At 28.0% G+C, this 21,503-nt stretch overlaps 1 protein-coding gene across 6 annotated transcripts in view; it reads right to left on the minus strand.

The window, feature by feature from the left end:
* LOC100167193 (trafficking kinesin-binding protein milt) overlaps nt 1–18,338 on the minus strand; it is a 31,877-nt gene extending 13,539 nt beyond the window's left edge. The window contains exons 1-5 of one of the 6 annotated variants that reach the window (XM_029491394.1): nt 17,918–18,338; nt 13,707–13,843; nt 12,765–12,887; nt 12,231–12,335; nt 11,727–11,834 (exon numbers count right to left, since the gene is read on the minus strand). In XM_029491394.1, coding sequence (XP_029347254.1) covers nt 11,727–11,834; nt 12,231–12,335; nt 12,765–12,867 — 316 coding nt within the window. In that variant the 5' untranslated portion in view covers nt 12,868–12,887; nt 13,707–13,843; nt 17,918–18,338. Of the gene's footprint in view, nt 1–1,472; nt 1,638–3,842; nt 4,734–7,723; nt 8,895–8,941; nt 9,174–11,726; nt 11,835–12,230; nt 12,336–12,764; nt 12,888–13,706; nt 13,844–17,917 lie in introns of those variants that run through there. The other 5 variants (XM_008183754.3, XM_001947378.5, XM_029491395.1 and 2 more) reach the window with 5 other exon arrangements.
* Between the last annotated feature and the right edge of the window lie 3,165 nt (nt 18,339–21,503).

Genomic DNA, 21,503 nt, shown 5'->3' on the forward strand with positions numbered 1-21,503 from the left:
TAGTATTCAAACGTAAATATTAATGATTTCTGCTAAAACGATTTTTGTTACAATAAAAAAATATTAATCGTAGAAATTTAAATATTCCACTTTTTTTTTTTAAGTAATAGACTAAAGTTATAATTTTCGAAGTGTTCATAATACTATACTAATTTTAAGCTATCTATCACTAACTTATTCTCACTGTTCAACAGTACGTCGGTATTGGGTTTAATTTAATTAACAATAAAGTGTAATATAATATTATAAATATAACATAAAATATATGCGATATTTTGGAAAAACTTAGTTCGACTTACAGTAGGTATCTAATGACTAATGCTAATAAAAAAATAAGTTTGTTCAAATAATATAAACAAATATATTATTAGGTTAGGTTATAATTATTATAAAATATCTCAGAAATAGAGGCTACAGTGCTGCACACTGTCTTTGTTCAGTAATTTTTGTATGTATTCAATAATTATTTATCATTAAATAAAAATTAAACCGAATTAAACACACTTATTACGGTGATTACTTTGTAAACCTATTATACAGTTAAGTTCTTCTCCAGTTTTTCCAACTTATGTCTAATAATTATGTAGAAATACAGTGGTGAGTCCTGTTTAACAATATTTAAATGACGCACATTTGCTTAAAAACTACTCAATAATCAAAATATTATATTTAAAAAAAAATGGGAATTTTTTTGATTATTTTTTTACTAAAAACAACTGCAATGATAAATCTATAAAAACATAATTATAAAAGCCCACAACAGAAAGTCTTGCAGAGGAGGTTCAATGTAACGTTATTACTGTTATTAGTTATTATAATAATTTATATAAACCTTATATCTATACAGTCTGGTCGTATGTAGGCTTGCACCGCAAACGTAGTTTTAAAATCGCACAGTTGACTAAACAGTAAACGCACGCACTTTATTATAAATATGTACGAAAAACTTGTCTGTAGGCTATAATAATCAGTAATTATTATTAACATCAATCGCAATTAGTCTTTATTATTAATTTGAATAATTGATACTAGGATTTTGACCTCGTACAACAAAAAGTAATAATAACGAATAAACGGATAAGATTTTAAGGCGAATTAGGTATTCCCTATTTTATTATTTAATATTGCGTATGCTATATTATTATGTACCTATAGATGTATTTCGATTTGTAGGTTGTCGATGGACGTGTGCATACGCGATAACTGATTCAGCAGTAATACTAGCAGTACACAGTGGTTTACATACATAATATGGAATGATAAATAAATTATATGTCCTCGTCTTTTAATACCTATGTCATCAAAGTAATTTTAAAACACACCTGAACAATATCATCAAGTAACCATCGCGACACGATCCTTATTATAGGTATACTAATATAACTTATGAATGTAAAAATGGACACGTAGTTATATAGTCAAATCGGCCTAAAATAAATAAATTATTGTTCTAAGTACAGGGGCATATGTACCTTCGACGAGCAATTGTTCGTCGTCGTCCCGAACAGAGTGCCGCGGCGGTTGAGGCGTATCGCGCCGGCCGAAATGCAACCATCGGGCCAGCGGCCGGCTGTCGTCATCGCTACTGCAGCAAAACTCGTCGTCGTACTCCAAACACTCGACTGAGTCACGTTCAATTTGGCCCTCCACGATAGACAGGTTTTGCGAATGACCGACGGGATCTGGACCGAAAACACCACTGGGCTGCTGCAGTGGCAGTGGCGACTAAAGACAGACTACGGCACACCATCACACGTGACAGAAGACGTCGTGTACAAGAACGCGCTCGACCTATACCGTTATTATTTTAGAGTGATGAGTCGGTTGAAGGACCACAAACACAACAAAATTATATTATTTTTGAAAAGCTCAAAGTAAAAAAAACGAAGAAGAAATTTAGTCCGCTGATGATAATATATGTAGCTATGCATAATATATTAGTGTTAGAAGACTAACCGGAGACGATTTGGCAGGGTTTATAGAAGTGATCAGATAGGTCATAGCCCAAATTAAGTAATAAGCGGGTGGTGCTTCACCCTGTTGTGATCGATAGTGTAAGTATTTCAATTATTCAAAGAAACAATTAATACGTCATATTGGAATACGTAGTGCAATCTTAACTTTCTTAAGGTCATAAGAAGGATTCGCCTACAACTATAATCATAATTTCGCGAAAAACTAGTTCAACACGACAACACCCCTGAACTGTATTGTATAAACGTTCATTTCACACAATATGCATGTGAAATCACTATGGACCTGGGTACAAACTAAAAGAATAACCGTGTCAAGTCTGCGGGTCGCTGCTTTAATTAAATCCTGTTGCCGAAAGTGGAATATTTAACAGTCTATATGTAGTATGTACGGTCTGTTGTTAATTTTTGTTTTCTAACTTATATCTTACCTATATATTAAATATTTATGTGGTTCAATTAACTAGAGAGATGATAATTTGAAAAAATTAGAAGCCAACAACTGATTAATTCGCCTACACTTACAAGTGAACACTATGGACGTTTAATTGCATTTACTGATTACAGTACTTAAGATGCCCTACACATGAGACTATAATACTATAATATACGAAACGATAGCTCTGGGTCGCATCATTCGAATATTATTATTATAAAGCAAAATTATTTTAGCAAAAAATGAAAAAAAATAACTCGAGCGTTTAATTTAATAAGCGTAAAATTGACGTTTGAAACGTCTCTATTATCGTGTCCTTGTAACTATATAGTACAAAAAACAGCGCCCTTGAAGGAAAAACAGGAAAAAAATGTTTCAATCTTAATCCTTATCTATATATCACCACACAAGGTTTCGCACTAAACACAAAATATAGAAAAACGTTATTGTATTGTATTATTATTGTTAAGATGATGATGGCGATGCCACAACTCATATAGGACACATCAGCTGTCACAGGTGATCACCTAACATTTATAAAGATGAAAAAACACAATAAACTTGGAAAGGTTTATTAACCATAATATATGACATCGAAAAATAAAGATTTAATAAAAAAAAATATATTTTTTCAAACCATATTGATTCATCCTTAAATGAAAATCAATTATTTTTTCAACATACCGCAAGAAAAGTTTTAAATGATATTCAGGACAAGGTTTTTAATGATCCGCATGATCAACAAATTTGTAATGGAATATATTAATGACAGTTCAAGTACTAGAATTTTTAGAACAAACAAATTATGGAAAAACCTATTGGCATATTTTTTCCTCAAAAGATAACATTTTTTTAAGCGTTTTGAATATCTCGTATAATTACAGTAACATTATTAAGTACTCAATATAAAATAAATTATTATTCCAATTTTAACAAAATGTTAATATAGAATTCATTAAGTAACCATAGAAACATATAATTTACTATTGTCTGCAAAAAAAGCAAAGAGATTACTAGTTGAGATTATAATGATCGATGACTGTTCAAATTAATATAGGTTTACCTAATTGATGAATTTTTATTTTTATTTAAATAAAATAACTACAACGCAGTACACTTGACTACAAAACAGGACGAGTTTTTTAATTTTTATTTATTTTGAAATTTTCAATAGAGACGGTGGACTACGCGGTTAATAATAATATAGGTTACATAAATATTATTTTATATTTTATAATTATCAATAAGAATAAAACAGTGTTAAATTCAACACAACTGAAGTCAAAACAATGAAATAATTTTAGACATCAGAGCTTTTCAAAATAATATACCTATCAATAATTTATAATTACGACACTTTATTATAATTTATATAACCACGTTTGATACTTGATGATCAACTTCGCATATTTGAAATAATATTAAAAACATACTAGAGACGTCTTCGAAGAGATTACATTTGATGAGCACATACACAACTATCATACGCGAATCGATAACGCAAAGTAAGTAATAACACTTGGTATAATATTATATTGTTGAATACAAACATAAGAGTGTACTGCAAAATAGATACAATTTAATTTAAAGAAACTGCTTATATTAGACGACGACAACCAAATATTAAAATAAGCGTAGAAAAAAATACTGATCTGAAAATAAATAAGATATAATACAACTACAATACGCAACCGAAATGAAAAAAGAACACAGCGAATGGGCGTGCAAGACTGAACATTGTATCACACCGCATAAGCCGAGTGTTGTGTGTGACACAACAGCGCAACTCTCCGGGAAAAGCGCTGTAGTTGCGGTGCGTCCGAACTATTTTCAATATCAAACAGTGATAAAATAATATACGACGTTGTTATCAATTATAGTTATAGAGCAATACTAAGGAGTTCATGTTTCATAAATTAATTCCAACATGAACATTATTTAATTATTATGGTATTCACTAAACACATAGCAGGCGACTGGACGGTAAAAAATGTTTTAAAATTAATATGAAATATAAAAATGTCAATATAAAACGCTCCTGGCGGCGACATATTGATATCCGGAACGGTTTATTTAATGCGATTGATAAACGGCACAACGGAAACAATATTAAATAAATGGCCATCAGAAAAGCTTAAATCATAATCGTTTTTTTTATTTATTTTGTTATAAATGACTTTCGCTATATAGACGTTATTGTATTCAATTTAGGTATACAGGTATTTAGGTAGTAGTATCCTGTGAATATTGCAGTACCTTAACCTACTTAAAACTTAAGGAACCGTTTTTTAAACTATAATCAATACATCAATAAATTATGCTTTAAAAATCACCACAATGTATATTATGATTTTAAAAACACTAGTAGTGACGCTAAAACAATCCATTCATTTTGTGAGAAGTTTAACTAATTAACCACGATTTTAACAATTGGAAAATTCCCAGAAGTATACATTAACTATACGTCTTGACCAATTTCCGACCAAGCCATTCTTATCATTAAAATTCACACGTACAAGTATTACCAATATATTATCAAGCACAAGAGATAAAATCGCACCCGAGGCAAGATCAACATTTTATTATCATTAGTCATTATACTTTATGTACTATATTATACATATGCTATAATATGTCTGATATTATGAATTACCTACAGAGATTTAAAAAACCACAGGGGCAACAGCTCACTTTACTCCCGCTTGCAGGAGCCCTTGCTAGGCACTGGTCTGCGCTGAAGTCAGTACTGATATATTATACAGGGTGTAACAGGAAGACCTGACAAATTAAACAACTTTCGTTGTGATTACATAATATTTGTTAATATTTTTTTTATACATAATTTATTGACGTTTGTACTATATAATAGTATATAATAGGTATAACATTTTTTATTTTTATTTTTTAATACTAAAAATAAAAATCTGATTTTTTTTGAAAAATTCAAAATACTTGGCCAATTTGGTAAAAAGTGTATTATTAATTTAAAATACTTAAATCATGATTTATGAATATGTTCCTATAGTAATATTCAGTGTTTAATCTAGGTCTATAATAATAAAATTAGGTAACTACAACTATTAATTAAACTTTGAGAACCATGACTAATTAATAACAAATTAACTTAAATTTGTAATTGGCCATAGTCACATAATTAAACAGAGAAATTATAAATGTAAGAACTTAAAAAATCAGTTTAATATTTATAGATTTAAATTAATCATCCACGTAAATAAATTGTTTTTATAATATTTTAATCTTACTATTATGTTACATATTTTTACAATAAGTACTATATAGTCGTTCAAATTGATTAATAACGATAATAATAATATTATAGTAGTTCGTAAAATGTCTGTCAAATCATAGTACGATTATGATACAGGAGGGGGAGAGTATAAATTAAACTAAGTTTTTTACAGTTTTTGTATACAAATAATACAATTATTACGGGAAACAATTTTAAAGAGCAGGCGGGGGGAGGTAAACCCCCAAAATCCTCCAAGCTACGCCAGTTTCAACGGTTACATGTTATGCGATAATAGGAATTATTTTTAACGAACTATATTGTCGTAAGTATAAGTAACGAAATATTAACGAAGTTATTGTTCAACATAACAACACCAATAAACTTAAACCAAACGCTAATGTTTTATTATCTTTCTAACAAATCAACTCTGAGTAAAAATTTAAAAATGAAACAATTAGTATGCTTAATATTTTAAACGATATTTTTAGTTTAATTATACTACTAGTATTGTGCTTAAGTCCATTTACTTAACAATTAACAACGCATTAAAAATAAATAACTTCGTATATATTATTATATACAGGGATACTTATTTAAGTTATATTTATTGTATTTAACAATATAATTGTGGCATATTTTAAGGTAAATATTGATATCATAACTTTAAGTTATGTAATTTAAATTGAATTATATATCAGTATTAAAAAAAAATCATTTGTTTTTACTATTTACCTAATTATATGACCCATATTAAAGAAATAACGTAACTACTAAATGTTCTCACGAGTCACGTTAACTAAGTAATAACACTCCGATGTAGTATATATTATAGTTGTTATTATAATATTACATATTGTACCTTTATAATAGCAGTATATTATACTACTTTAATAATGTTTAAGACGTGAACAGAGATAACATATAACGGACATTCTCACATAGTAATAACAAATTTAAGTAGGTAATTCACTAGATTTGTTTATAAAAGTATTAGACTATAATCTAAAGAGACGAATGTAACATGAACTAATGGTTTCACATGGATATTTCATTCCTTCAAATTATCCGTATACAAAATTGACGTACACGTGTAGATCTGGGCCACTTTAATTGTTCAAAAAAACAACCTTTTTACAGTCGCGGAAACTTGAAACTAAATTGACATAGAACACGAAACAAATTACTGATGGGGTAAAACATCTACTAAATACTATTCACGTATACTTTTATAGTTTTATGTATTATTTGTTTTAAATATTCTTATATATGTATAATATAGTATATTTATACTATAAACAATGTTCATAAAATAATATATATCATAATTCATGTTTCTACCAGAATCGATTGTACAAAGGTGAAGGTTAAGACGTAGGTACTTGCTATTTTACTATTGAAATAAATGGAACAATATGAAAGTTTAAATCTTAAATAATATATTATATAATTTTATATTTTAGTCATATATCTGCTTATAGCGTTTACTGATCGTATTTTTATCAGATAAACAATTTTAAGATTTTTTTTTACATTTTAATGATAAATTAAAGATAGGTATAATTATAATATACAACTAACTTTTAAGTTAGACTGCAGTTTAGATATAAATTAATTAAAATTAAAAATTAATTTTGTCACGTGGGAAGTATATAGATCTGTCGACGAATACCGAAATCAAGTTCATGTTTTTAAGTCCTTGAGCGAATGGATGGAAAGTATATAAAATAAGTTTGACATTGAAAATATTTATTATAATTCATGAATTATGATGTTGTCCAGTTGTTATAAAACTAAAACTCATTGAGTGCAGTAAAATTATCAACTTTTTCATTTATACAATTATACGTTTGGGCGATGCTGTTAACTTTTGAGCACACATAAATACACAATAAAGATTTTGTTATGAAATATCAACTTGATTATTATTAATATGCCTCTACTTATTATTAATTCAATATTTTTTTTCTTAAACTAGGTATTTGTCTTTATTTTTAATTAACTAATTTAAGTCCGCATTAAACGCTAAATAGTTGCACGGGAATTTATACCATAGTTATTTATTACCTCTATTGAGCTCAGGCAATATCATTCGCACCCGGGGTGGTTTGTCTGAAGAAAATCTCGGGTCTACAGGTGTCTTGGCCGGTACAGTCGGCGACAGTAAATGATACATGCACTTAGGCGATTCACCTTGTGTTTCCAGCGTACTCGAGCTGACCACCAGAGGGTTTTCGCTAAAGTTTTCTTCGTCGACAGACCGGAATTCGGCACTTGTCGGACCGACATTTTCAAAATCTGTCGGATGTCCGTCATCTTTGCAGGTCGCTAGCTGTATGCGGTTGACATCTTCATGGTCATAACGGATACTCATTTCATTATAAGTTACGGATATTTATCACATTTCGTCACAAGAATTAAGTCCTAAATTAAAATATACGTTTTGTAAAAATGCACCACACGCAACCGAGTACAGAACAGCAAGAATCAATTCCAGTTTTAAACAGAGAATAATATTTACCTATAGGGATGGCTTACCTATATGTTCTAATTATTAAGTGATTAATTCATATCTATGAAAAATGTCTGATAACTGTTACAGGCCAAAAGCAAAGTCTAAACTATCGATAATTGCACATTGTCAAAAATTTCTATTTAAAACCTTATACCTACTGACAAATTCTGGAAAGCATTCCTTGTAAACAATAATTATCACATAATTACACTTCATTCAAGTAAAAAAACTATTAGAACAGATTCTATGGCTAATAGTTTTCTACTCACGTGTTACAAAATTACTACGCATGACTAACTAATTCTTATACACTCGTACTTCATTCAATATGCATTCGTCTTTTTATACATATGTATAATTAACACATGGGTCAGGTCGTCATTGTCGTCTCGCTATCAAATCAAGACATACACGCCACGAGCCTACGCAACTCCCATACATGACTGAAAATGATCACACACATTTTCTCACTGTTTCAAAATGTTTGTAGGTCAAATACCGACTTAATCGATCGAGCGATTGTAGTTCTTTTTTCCTCAAATACCTACTACAAATTATTTTAACGGAAAATCATAATTGATATTTAGGATTTAATATTATTATTTATTTCTGACATTCGGACAGAGTACGGATTATAACTTAATAAGTTGTGAACGTAATTCTAAGATGGTTATGTGCTCGGGTACGTGCTTATCAATACCATTTAAAAACTATAAAATCAGCAATAACATATTATAACATTAATAAAAATACATATAAAATAGGTATACCTATATTAAAATTTGAAAAAAAATAGAATTCTATTATCACAAAACTTTAATAACTGACATATGAACGACACAAAAAAGTTTTTAGTTTGTAAAACTTATTGTAACAAATTAAAAATTTTAAAAAAACACTAAAGAATTAAAAAACTGTAACACCGGAACTCGGAACGCACACCGATAGTAATATTATATCACATACGAGCGCACGATTACACGGAACGATATTACGCGGTCGACTAAAGTACGATGTACGAACTAGTAAGGTGCCAGAGAGAATTGCGGTGGCACAGTCGCACAGGCCACAGAGCCACCGCGAAGAGGTGCCCAGCCCATAACGTAGCAGTGATGCTGACGGCACGGTAATTATTGTATGATCACCAATAATAAGTTTAATTATAACCTAACGGGCGTTATGTTTAACGACCAACCAGCCTTACAATTTACAAATAAATTTATGTTACCTGTGAACGATGATGCACCTATAGTAATAACAAATTTACATAAATTGTCGCGAGTGACAAACACGAAACATTAAACATTGCAATGCATATTATTATTTATTAGGTTCTATGTCATCCTACCAACAATACCAATTTATATAATTACTCACAATATGTGAAATACTGTGAATCATGAACTGTGGATGTATCATATGTGAACAACCTTTCAATCGCATTGCAATTATTCCAATCACGTTTGTTTTATTTGCCAAACGTGTGGTAATTTTTGTCATTATCCATTTTTGACCAGTAAACGCAAATACGCAATACTTATTACTGGTATTATATTTTGACCGCTTTCAATTTTTATTACGAGATATCTAATCGAAATTATGCTACTAAATAATACAGATAATACTAGTCTGTTCAAAAATAAAATTTTAAATCATTAGTAAACGGAACAAGGAAGGTATAATATTTTTAAGATAAAAAACAAAAGTTAATTACTTTAATTTAAACATAAACATACCTAAATGTTTAAATAATTATGTTTCAAAATCATAATATAATACATAAATAATTCTTTACCATATAATTCGGATTTATATATGTCTAGTGCTAATTGTTGTGCCCTAAATTATGTACTACCTACTGGCACAATCCAAAATAAAAATGTAATTTAATAAGATATTGGTATATCTATTGACTATTAGGTACGTCCAACCTGTATAAAAAAATATAGTATAATAAAAAGATACTAACATTTAAACCAACAAGTTATTATAATATCAACTGACAAAAATACAATAGCATGTATTTTGACAACAGACAGACTGACTATAAAAACATAGTACATGCAAAGACTTGTACAATGTTAGCATCAAATTGCATCAACCTGTTTGATAGGAAGTGAAAGAGAAGGCTCACTAGGAACAATTGTTTAATGTGAACACACAACAAGAGAAAGAAATTTGATTCAAAAAATTTGAACTCCTCATTTGTACAGCTTCTTTTATGCGAAATGCAGACAAATAATAGAGCACTACAGTACCGAATTCTTGATTGACACACATCAGTATAGTAAAACAAAAGGTTTATTATTATTATTATTATTATTATTATTATTATAATAAACTATAGGTTAATATGTATCAATGATTTTATTTTACTTGAAGTTCAAAAGGTGATGATTATTTTTGTTCTTTCAAACATATAAATTATATGACATGTATAACACATAAAATATACCTATATTATTTATTTATGGCCATTCTGTCACATGTAAGTTACAACAAACAATTTACCAAAAACACGTTAAGTATTAAAAAAGTGTCATGATAATATGATATATGATAGTTGGAACCAAAATATATTGTGAATAAATTAATGGTTACAGAAATGCGACTACTTGAAAATGTCTTTAAAAATATAATAGTGAATATTTAGTATCAGATTTATCATTCATAAAATATGTTTGTCACAACCTAAAATCTATAATAATAGATAACTATAATAAATAACCGTGGTCATAACTAATCATAGATGATCAAGGGTGTAGCTAGAAATTGAGGGGGGCAACCAAGTGTGTTTCTAAATATTAACACAAATTTTAAAATTTATTTAAACATCAATTTAAACCCTGCACCCCATTGACTATACCTTTGTGTATAAATGATACAATCATAATAATTTCTGTCTCACCCTCTATCTTCTTTATTAATTAAGTAACAAAAATTAAGATTATTAAATACAACATAATATAATAAAGTATAAATGTATTTATGAAAATTAATAATTTTATTTCTTGAAATTATAATTATAATGCATAAAGGAAAGTGAGTAGACATATAACAACCATAAATAAAATATCCTACCGCATTTTATATTGATAAAATATAATTTTTTCCTAAAAAATAAATAAGAAAAAACTTAAAGATAGCACCCAAAATCACTTAGCCTCCTAAGAAAATTTTATATAAATATATTATAATTCTAAAAATATTTACGAAGTCTTCCCTAAATATTTTTCCTATTTACGCCACTGCATTCAATATAACACATATTTTAAAGTAATTAAAAAAAAAATTACTGTATTAACCTTAATACAATATAAAACACTAATGAATATTTTATCTTTTAGTTTCATTGAATAAATCTAATTGCATATTTAGTAATTGTAATACATCATCACAAGTAATGAAATAATATAATTTAAATAATTACATGTACTATGCACCTGTTGTTAGAATACTATTTAAATTTCTTAAATGTTACAATTAGTAAAAATAACATTCATTAATCTATCTTTTAAATTTTAATTGAGCCATTTTCTAGTCTTATATACTTACGAAAATAGTTTAATGTTTCACGAATATATTCTTTTGAAAGACTTGCTGTATCAACTTCGTCTTCATTTGATGCTGGACTAGGAATATACCAATCTTTATTTTCATAACCTAAAATGTTACAAATTATTCATTAAATTAAATTGGCATATTAAATAGAAATATCTATATAAGATATTATGATGAACTAATTAATTTAATTTTTAGCATTTAAAATAATTTAAAGCATTTAAATAGGTACTATAGCATATAATATTTTTTAAATTAAAATAATTGTATGGGAATTTAATTTAAAATATAAAAACAATTTTCCCTAAATTATTAGTAAAATAAAATAATTAATTAATTTGCTAATTAGTTCTAATCATTTTTAATTGTACGGCCAGGGTTTCTCAACATTTACATCAAATTTTAATATAAACTAGAGAAATCTCAATATGTGTGTCAATGGTAATATAAGTGTTAATACAAAATTATAAAAAGTGAATCAAATGATTTAATTCTTACCAGTAAATTGTGTTAAAGTATCAGCTCTCAATTTATACTGTGGTATGGTTTCTTCCAGCAAACTGATTAACTCAACTTCTGGAAGTTCATCATTACTGCATATTTCTAAGAACAAATCGGTCATTATTTGGTATAGATATATAGTTAGACTTAAATTTAATTTCTACAATATATGAAACAAAAGGATTTTTAATATTATATATTTATAAATGTTTAGTAAACCTGTTCATTTTAGTAACTTTTTTAGCAACAAAATATTTTGCTAACTCAAACCAATCAATTTGAAATAGTATTCAAAGCAATAAGCAGTAACTAGAAATAATAAATCATTCAAAATTATGAGCTCAGTAGACACTAATTTGGTGTTTGTCCAAACTCTGTGACGTATGTCTGCAACCTAGTACAAATTACAATTTCATAAATTTTTCAATGTAAGATTAGGCATATATTTCCTGACAAAAGCTGTTAATGTAAATCAAAAAATCAAAACAATTTAGTCACTGAACACTTGATTTTTTTACTAAACAGACCTACCTGATTGCCAAGTATTTAAAATGTCTTGTTGTCTTTGATCAAATCGGTTTCCTTTGTTTTTAAATTGTGGTCGACATACACGATCCTCAGGACAAGGAAACATTGCCTCAAATAATTAAAAACCTACCAAATCCTTTTAAATTAATATTTGTTTAGAATATCAATATTAAAATAAGCCCAAGTATAAATATTGTAAGCATATTTTGTCATTAAAATTAATCTAACATAATTTGTGTACAACATTTAAAAAACTTAAAATGTAAATTTGTTTATGCACACCTTGACTACGACCACACATTCTGGTAAAACATAAAGGAAGCATGATGCCTTTTAAAATATTACAATATATTTCTTAAATAAGCTGAGTAGAAATGAAAGAACACATACACTTGACTACCATTCCATATGGCTGTGTTAGAGGAAATACGGTTATGAAGTCAATGAAGTGGAAATTTTTGATCAGAATTAGTTCCAGTTACAAAATTCTGTTTTCTTTTGTGCACTAGTTCTAAGACAATTTCTTAACATTAGTGTTACTATTATTTATTTTAATTTCTCAACTCTTGTGTGGGGAGTTTACACTGTTTTAAACATATATTATATTCTTTGATTATCAGATAGAAAAATTAAAATTAAAGTAGTCAATTAAATTTTATTGAACATGTAAATGAAACTGTTTAGACACCATCAATTGCTGACAGACTGTGACGTTGTTGCTTAAAAATACCGGCATAAAATGCACTAGATATTTGGCACCTGTAAATGTTGGGAGTGATCCAAACCAGACGGCAACAGAATCAAAATGGTTTGTGATAAAATATTTGAATATAACAGCATAAAAGCAAATAATTACTATCTACAAGTTATAAATCTTATATATAACTAATACATCTATACTCATCTACACTTTAAAGTAATTCTTATCAAATTAATATATATTACCAGTTAAAGTATAAACGCTACAGGTTTTTTTTGAGGCTTGTCTACTCAAATGAGATGACTCCCGAAGCAGCTTTTTTACCCCGGACGCCTCCAGCTTGATTAAAATATAACTCAGTTGGCCTCAATTTTTCTAATAACTGAAAGCAAAATCAACAGTTAATGACATTAGTCTAATTTATAACTAAGTTATTAAAAATGAAATATTAATAACATGTTAAGGGTGTCAGCAATTTTTTTAAAATTTTCTGCAATCCCATAAAGTTTGAAAATTATATTTTATATTTTAGTTGCTACCTAAATTTTAATACTTTTCCACTTATTTACTATTCAATACCTATTTAGAGGAGGAGAGGATTGATACAATGTATTATATCAATGAAAATAACTTCAAAGGAAAAAGTCCGACGCCCTGTAGAATAGTCAGACTTCGTTAATTTTACTTAAAATAGTGGTAGAAAAATAACAAATATTATGCATTAATTAAATGCATATTTTAGCTACTATAATTATAATTTTGGAAATCAGACTTTGATCTGACCTGCAATAAGACCTGTTTAAATATAAATTTTTTTTTTCCAAATCAAACTATTCTACAATGTGTGTGAGTTTTTCTCGTAAGAATTTTTTTTGTTTTAAAAACTCACTGGCTCCGACACCCTTAAAAAGTATTCAGATAGGTACCTATAGATTTTGTTATAGATTCCATTGAAACATTTCACACTCTCATAAAAACCTTGCATATTATAATATTATTTATGAGTTAAAATAAAGAAACTATTATATAGTAATATAAGTAACTATCTAGTTATTTTATTAGGTACCAACCGGAGTACCAACATTATTATAATTAAAACTTGTATATCTAATGATTATAATTTATAACAAATTATCTTATAGTGAACTAGCTTAAATTAGGTACAAGCAATATTTATATTAAACAAACAAAATTACACTAAAAAACACATTTTAATTACAATACCATGTAACACTGCATCATACTATGTAAGTCCCCTATCATAAAAATGTAAAAACTAAACACTTGGCATTATAATTAATAGAACAATTTATAAAATTAGTTAAATAATAAAACCCTAGGAAAGCACTTTGAGTTACGGTTTAATTATATTATATAACTTGAACATTATAAACTTATAACATTTAAATTTTAACGGATTATATTTAACATACCGACGAGAGGTTGAGAACAATAAAATTCCCATCTCACATTAATTATCAGTTATTAGAAGCTAGTTACAAAAACCAAAAGTAAATTATTTTTTCCATAATGACACACCCAATAACCTATCATTACTAAATAAAAAAAAATTAATTAGGTACATTTTAGTGTACCTACCTAATAGAAAGTATCATAAATTTAAAATATATAATAGAGAATATAGTAATAAATAATAATTATAAAGATATTATATTTAGATTGATAATTATAATATACATAATACTTGTATTGCACAAATATTGTACAGAAAGATGATTGATAAAAATATGAGGTATTTATTTTGGTTAGACTCGGGTAAAACTGGGATCTGATTATTTAATAAATTGCCAAATAATTTTATTATTGTAACTTCTGAATCAGTTTTTACTCGGTTTTTACTGAGGTTTTTACTAATAAATACATATACATAGGTACGGATAGGCATAAATAGAAAAAATAATAAACATTTATGCTCCTTAACAAATTTAATATTGACCATTTGACCAAGACTCAAAATGTTTTGAGCATATGGGACATAGGTTAAAAAGAGGATTGTTTTTATTTAACCTTGAAAATATTAAATTAGTAGCCAAGTTTATTAAGTTATTTTTTACTACCAGATTCTATAAAAATTATACATCATTTTCTAAGTATGTACAACTAGTACCTACACATTTTATAAAGTAATAGGTAAATGTAGAATGTACCTAACGATTACAAAGTAATGCTTTAAGATCAAAGATTATATATCAATAGGTATATATTTAGTTATCACTTTATCATCCAAACAATAAACCTATTTATTCATAAATATTTTTTTTTATACATAATAATGATCTTAGAAGTTATTTAATATTCAATACTTGTTTTTAGTAACAAAGCTTCAAGTATTGTCAAACTTAAAAACATAGAAATTTGCTAATATATCTAAAACAAATAATAAAATAATAAGTACCTACATAAGAAGTAATAAGCCTACAACTAAATTTAAAAATAATAAACTTAGATATTTCTTAGTAACACTGTGTTAACATTTATATTTTAAACCTTGAACATTTTATACACATTCATTGAGTTTACTCAGAAAATTTTAAAACAATAGAGCATATTATACATAAGGACATTAAGTATACACCTATTAAATTATTGATACCTAGTGTTTATTAGCTAACAGAAGTCTGTTTGGGATACTTACCTATTGAAAATAAAATAATCAAAAAATCAAAAATGTAATATTTAAAAATTAACTTAACCAAACAAGTTAAGAAGCCACAGTTTGGAGCATGAAAGTGATAATTAAATTATATTTTGTCTATAGTATGTAAATAATGCATAGGAATAACCAATAAACGAGCCAATAAATGATTTATACCGGGTGATTTTTTGATACATTTCTTTTCATTTTACTTATAAAATAGGATCAGGATATTCACTATTTTCATTACTGAGCAATATTCAATAAAATAAGAAAAAAAAATTTAAACGATTCGCCCAACACAAAGATAACTGAAAAATTTTTTTTTAAGAATATATTTATTTATTTGAGTATATTTTAGGAATATTTAGTTTTTTAGCATATCTTCTAATATTTTATAATTGTAAGAAAAAAATACTTGCATTTTTTTTATCATTTAGGTACTAATAAAATAAAATAATATATTTTTTCTTTTATGTTAGGTACAAAGAAATTATGTTCAATTTTTAAATCTTAAAATAATAAATTTAGATACATGTGTACCTGTTTTATTTAAAAAAAATTAATTTAAATTTGCATACTTATTAAGATATATTTTCATGTTCATTAATTATTTTTGCATTTATCTCTCATTTTTAAGGAAAATATTTGTATAATTCTTATAGTAATTAGTAGAATATTAGCATCATATTTAAATTTTTTTTTGACCAAAAAATTCAGTTCCTAGTTATAACTTGACAAGTGAATTATTAAATAAGAGCCTATTGGCTATTTATCCATTAATTTGTTCAAACATTTTTTTTTAATAACAAAATCTCAAACAAAATAAAACCTATAGCTTTTGTTGCTTTTGATGTACCTATTATTATTGAAGAGTAAATAACATCACCACCACCTACTACTAATAGTGGATACAAGTAAGATACATAAATTTCTTTTCAGTTTTCAATCAATAACACTGGAAGAACATTTTTTTGTATATTTCCCGACACATCAGGTTTAACCACTAATTTTCAAATGAATACTATTTGATTTTAATTTTTAAAAAATGTTTTTTATTCAGTGTCATTGATGATTATTTATTTTTTACAAAACTACTTATTTCAATAGTATGGAAAAAGAAAAAGGGCAGTATGTCATTATCCTTCAATATTAAAAATTATTAGGTATATTAGGAAATCAGCAGTCATATTTTTTAAACTGTACGTCATGCAATTGTTTATCATAGTTACACGCACAAGTCATTCATTACAGATACCTACATAATTTATGTACAATTTGACTACATATTTATATTTGGTATTTTTTTTGCATAAATATATTATATAATCATTATATTACCAACTTATAGTTATAACTATTATAAGTTTATGTTGTATTAACTTTTTATAAGCAAAAAACTGTTTTTCTACCTATATTATTATAATAGGGTTAAATAGGTATTGCCTACATAATAAGTTTTTTAATTAATTTGACACTTAAGCACGAGTCAGACATATTAATGTTCATTGATTACTCTTAGATGCCGCAGCAACTTTAATCGGTGAATATAATTTGTGTGTACATGTATTTATCAATCAATAGTATGACTTATTAGGAGGTCATCAGAAGGAAAACAACATGAGCAAAATAAAGTAAATCAAATAGGAAGAAAAATAATTGAAATACAAATCAGAGGAGAAATTTATTTCTCATTCAAGTTTTGACACCTTTGGTGACCATCCCCGTGGGCCGTGGGTGTAATTTTTCCACAGTTCACACTTTAAATTCTAGCGGTTTGTTAAGTAAGTAGGTACTCACGTGAACGGTCGTGTCCCTTAAGCTCAATGACAAAGAACTCAACTGGTAACCACGGGCCCCGACAGCGGACTACTTTGCATGGTTTATGTTATAAAATGAGAGCACAACGACATGGTCGGCGATGAAACGGAAGAATCATGAATACGTTCGCGAACTATCAAAATTACCGAAGATTACAATAGTAACGGATTTGAATCGGACGCGAACAATTTTCGACGGCTTAATGCTAATGAATCATTTCCCGAGAGCCGACAGTCGACGCTGTTGGTGACTCTCCAACTCTAGGGGGGCCGACCACAGATCAAACAGATCGGTAATCAGTATATTAACTGGCGGTCGGACGATGGAAGAGAGGTGCAAAAGTGCGAAAAATAACAAACGGTAGTGCGAAAACAAAATAAACAGAATATTGTACTGCCCATATATTAAAGAATAGTACTGCCGTACTGGTCACGGGGGGTTAGCAGCTGTTTCAAAGGTTGGGCCACTGCTATCAAACACTGATAACGGTTATTTTACAGTGTCGCTGACAAAGAAAGAAAAACATTATCCATATTATTAACTACAAAATATTGTTCTGTGGCTCGGCGCAATAGAGCATATTGGGTTATTACCATAGACATATAAATAAATATAATGTATTTATATGTCTATGGTTATTACTTAATGACGACTGACGTTTTGTAAAATGTATATAAAAAATTACCTAACTCAACTATTATAAATGAAAAGAAAATCGTGAGAGGATTGAGTGTGGACATATCCATTATTTTAAGAAAAAAAAAATTAAATTAAATATTTAGTAGCAGAGCCCTACTTGTAGCTGCAGCTCCGAGCCCCAACCTAATTAGGGACCTAACCTAAACATTTTTCTGTGCGCCTGAAATACGGAATTACAAAATTCGTCAAAATCATGAAACTTTGCGAATTATTTATAGTCACAAATTTATAAATGTTCAGTTTTTATAGGTAGGCGGTAGGCGGTAGATAAGGATTGAATATTTAAAACAAGGTATCTCAAAAGTCAATAGTAGTTTATACTGTCACCAAAAACTCTAAAAAAATATACAAACACAGTTTATTTTTATTGGTATTTTAAGTTCAAATTTGAACGAAATTAGTCATTTAAATGAAAATAATGATATTATTTTTTTGTTGTAATTTAAAAATATTATTATAATATAAGCTAGCACTTTATTCCACAGTCATAGCTACAGTTCGTCACAGCCAGAATCATTTTTCATATACACAATACACAATACACTGGTATTATATCATTAAATTCAAATTTAACACCATTCATTATATTATATAGTGATCCACGTGTACCTAATGCAGAGCGGTTCTACAATTTAGATTCTGAGCTGAGTGAAAGAATTTATGGTATTTAGTATTTACAATAATGTGTATCTGTTTTCAACATTTGGGGTACTAAAAATGCTCCGATTTTCGAGATTAGATTCTTTTCGATATAAAAGTGAATCTTACAAAACACTTACAAAAGACCTTATTTCCTCATCGAAAAACAAAATTAAGTTTTGTGGGTGCCATCCCACATAGGTATCCCTGGGATTGAAAAAGCCGATAAAATGGCGAATGAAACGGTGACATCCACAATCTCTACCATCATATTATATAAGATCCCAAATAAAGATCTCACGTACCTATGAAGCCCATAAACGGATAATTAAAACATGGAAAAATGACTGGAATTCAATACCCGCCAGCAACAAACTTAGAAACATCAAAAAAACTGTGTCCAAATGGGCGTATCCAGAGAACGCATCAATGCGTGAACAAATAATTATAAACAGATCTAGAATAGGCTATTCCCATATCACTCACTCATACTTGATAACCAAGGAATCCCCCCCCTCGTGTGACACATGTAAAACTACCATCACAATGGCACACATCATTATGGACTGCCCCAAATTCTAAACCGCACGTTTTCTTCTCAATAATCCAAGGTCACTCGAAGAAGAGCTCCGGAAACATTTTTAAATTTTTCAAACAAATAGATTTAGATAAAAAACTGTAAATATTATAATGTTCTACACTGCATTCCTATAATAATAAGATAATGTCAACTTTTATATTGTAAAAACTATAGTGTTAACTTTTTGTAATTATAGGCTAATAATCTTTGTAATTGAATCCTTTAATGTTAATAAAAAAAAAAAGTGAAGCTTGTTGGTACTTTTAAGAAGTAAAAATTGAAAATTCCAAATAGTTTTAGACAGCGTTCAGAAAAACAAAAAAAGGGAAATTTTTATGGGGAACCAATTTTTGAAAAATACTGTGTTATTTTTCGAGGTAGTTCAAAAAAACAAATAACTGCTGACCCTTAAAGTTTTCACCAAAAATGTATATTAGAAATTGCCAAGAATGATAACATTTTTGAAATATTTTGTGTATGTGCTAGTTATAACATTGAGAACTTTTTCAAATTTTGTAAATTATTTTAAAATTATTCTCAATAAAAACTTTTTCACTTAACTAGTGAGTTCAAAAATATTTAAGTTAGTTATGCACGATTATTTTTTAAATGCATTAAAGTACAAATTATGAATATGATTTTGAACGGACACGGAGGATCAGTGTAACAATATTAATAATTATATGTAGCAATCTACATAAGCAATCTAATTAGCATAATTATTATACGCAATATTGATAAAATCCCGTTTTTACAGGTTATTTTAAAATTGTATTCGTTTCTATGGTGATGAAAAAAAAGGTTAGAAAAATATAGATTATAGCAATAGGATATTTTGGAGGTTTTTCCCGTGGCGTTAAAAACTATTGAGAAAATCAAAAAATGACCTCATTAAAAAGCACCATCTTGATCCAATTTTCCAAGATAAGATACTCTAATAATATGTTCAAATCGAAGCACTCCTTCTGAAAGAAATTTTATTTGCAGCATAAAAAAAAAATAAATAAACATCATTGTAAAACCACTAGCTTACTAGCTCTGCTCAGAATCTAATATACCAGTATATATGATATAGACTATAGTAAAGATCGGTGTAAATACTGATGAAACATAAAAATGAGGTGTATATTATAAAATATAAATATTATAATATATTGTTTTAAATACTTCATGCAAAACTATAGTTTATATTATAAGATGTTACCCGGCGTATAGTATAGGCAAAATAGGTACATATTTACCTTGGCGTGGTGAAACGAAGACTGCATTTGGAGTGTTCGGGTTCACGTATCTTATACATTCCGTGCATGGATGGGAATACAAATATATGCATCCAGTGCCATCCACATCACCTTGTTAGCAGATTATCCGTGGCAATGAAAATTTATTTTAAGTCTAAAGTAAATTTAAGCCCAAAAAGAATATGAAAACAAACTTACCTAGGTTTAAACATTGACTTCTCCGACTAGTTCTCTGGCGAAATCTATACGGGGCTACACCTACTCGGCTATACGCTATATCTATACGCCTATACCTTGTTCCTGCATTTACTGTGTGTTTAATGTATCTAGTTTGCAGACGTATAGTACACTAGTACCTACACCACCACGCAGTGGCGCAACTAGAGTTCAAATCTTGGGGGTGCTA

Source organism: Acyrthosiphon pisum, chromosome A3, assembly GCF_005508785.2.
Source record: "Acyrthosiphon pisum isolate AL4f chromosome A3, pea_aphid_22Mar2018_4r6ur, whole genome shotgun sequence".
NCBI lineage: Eukaryota > Metazoa > Arthropoda > Insecta > Hemiptera > Aphididae > Acyrthosiphon > Acyrthosiphon pisum.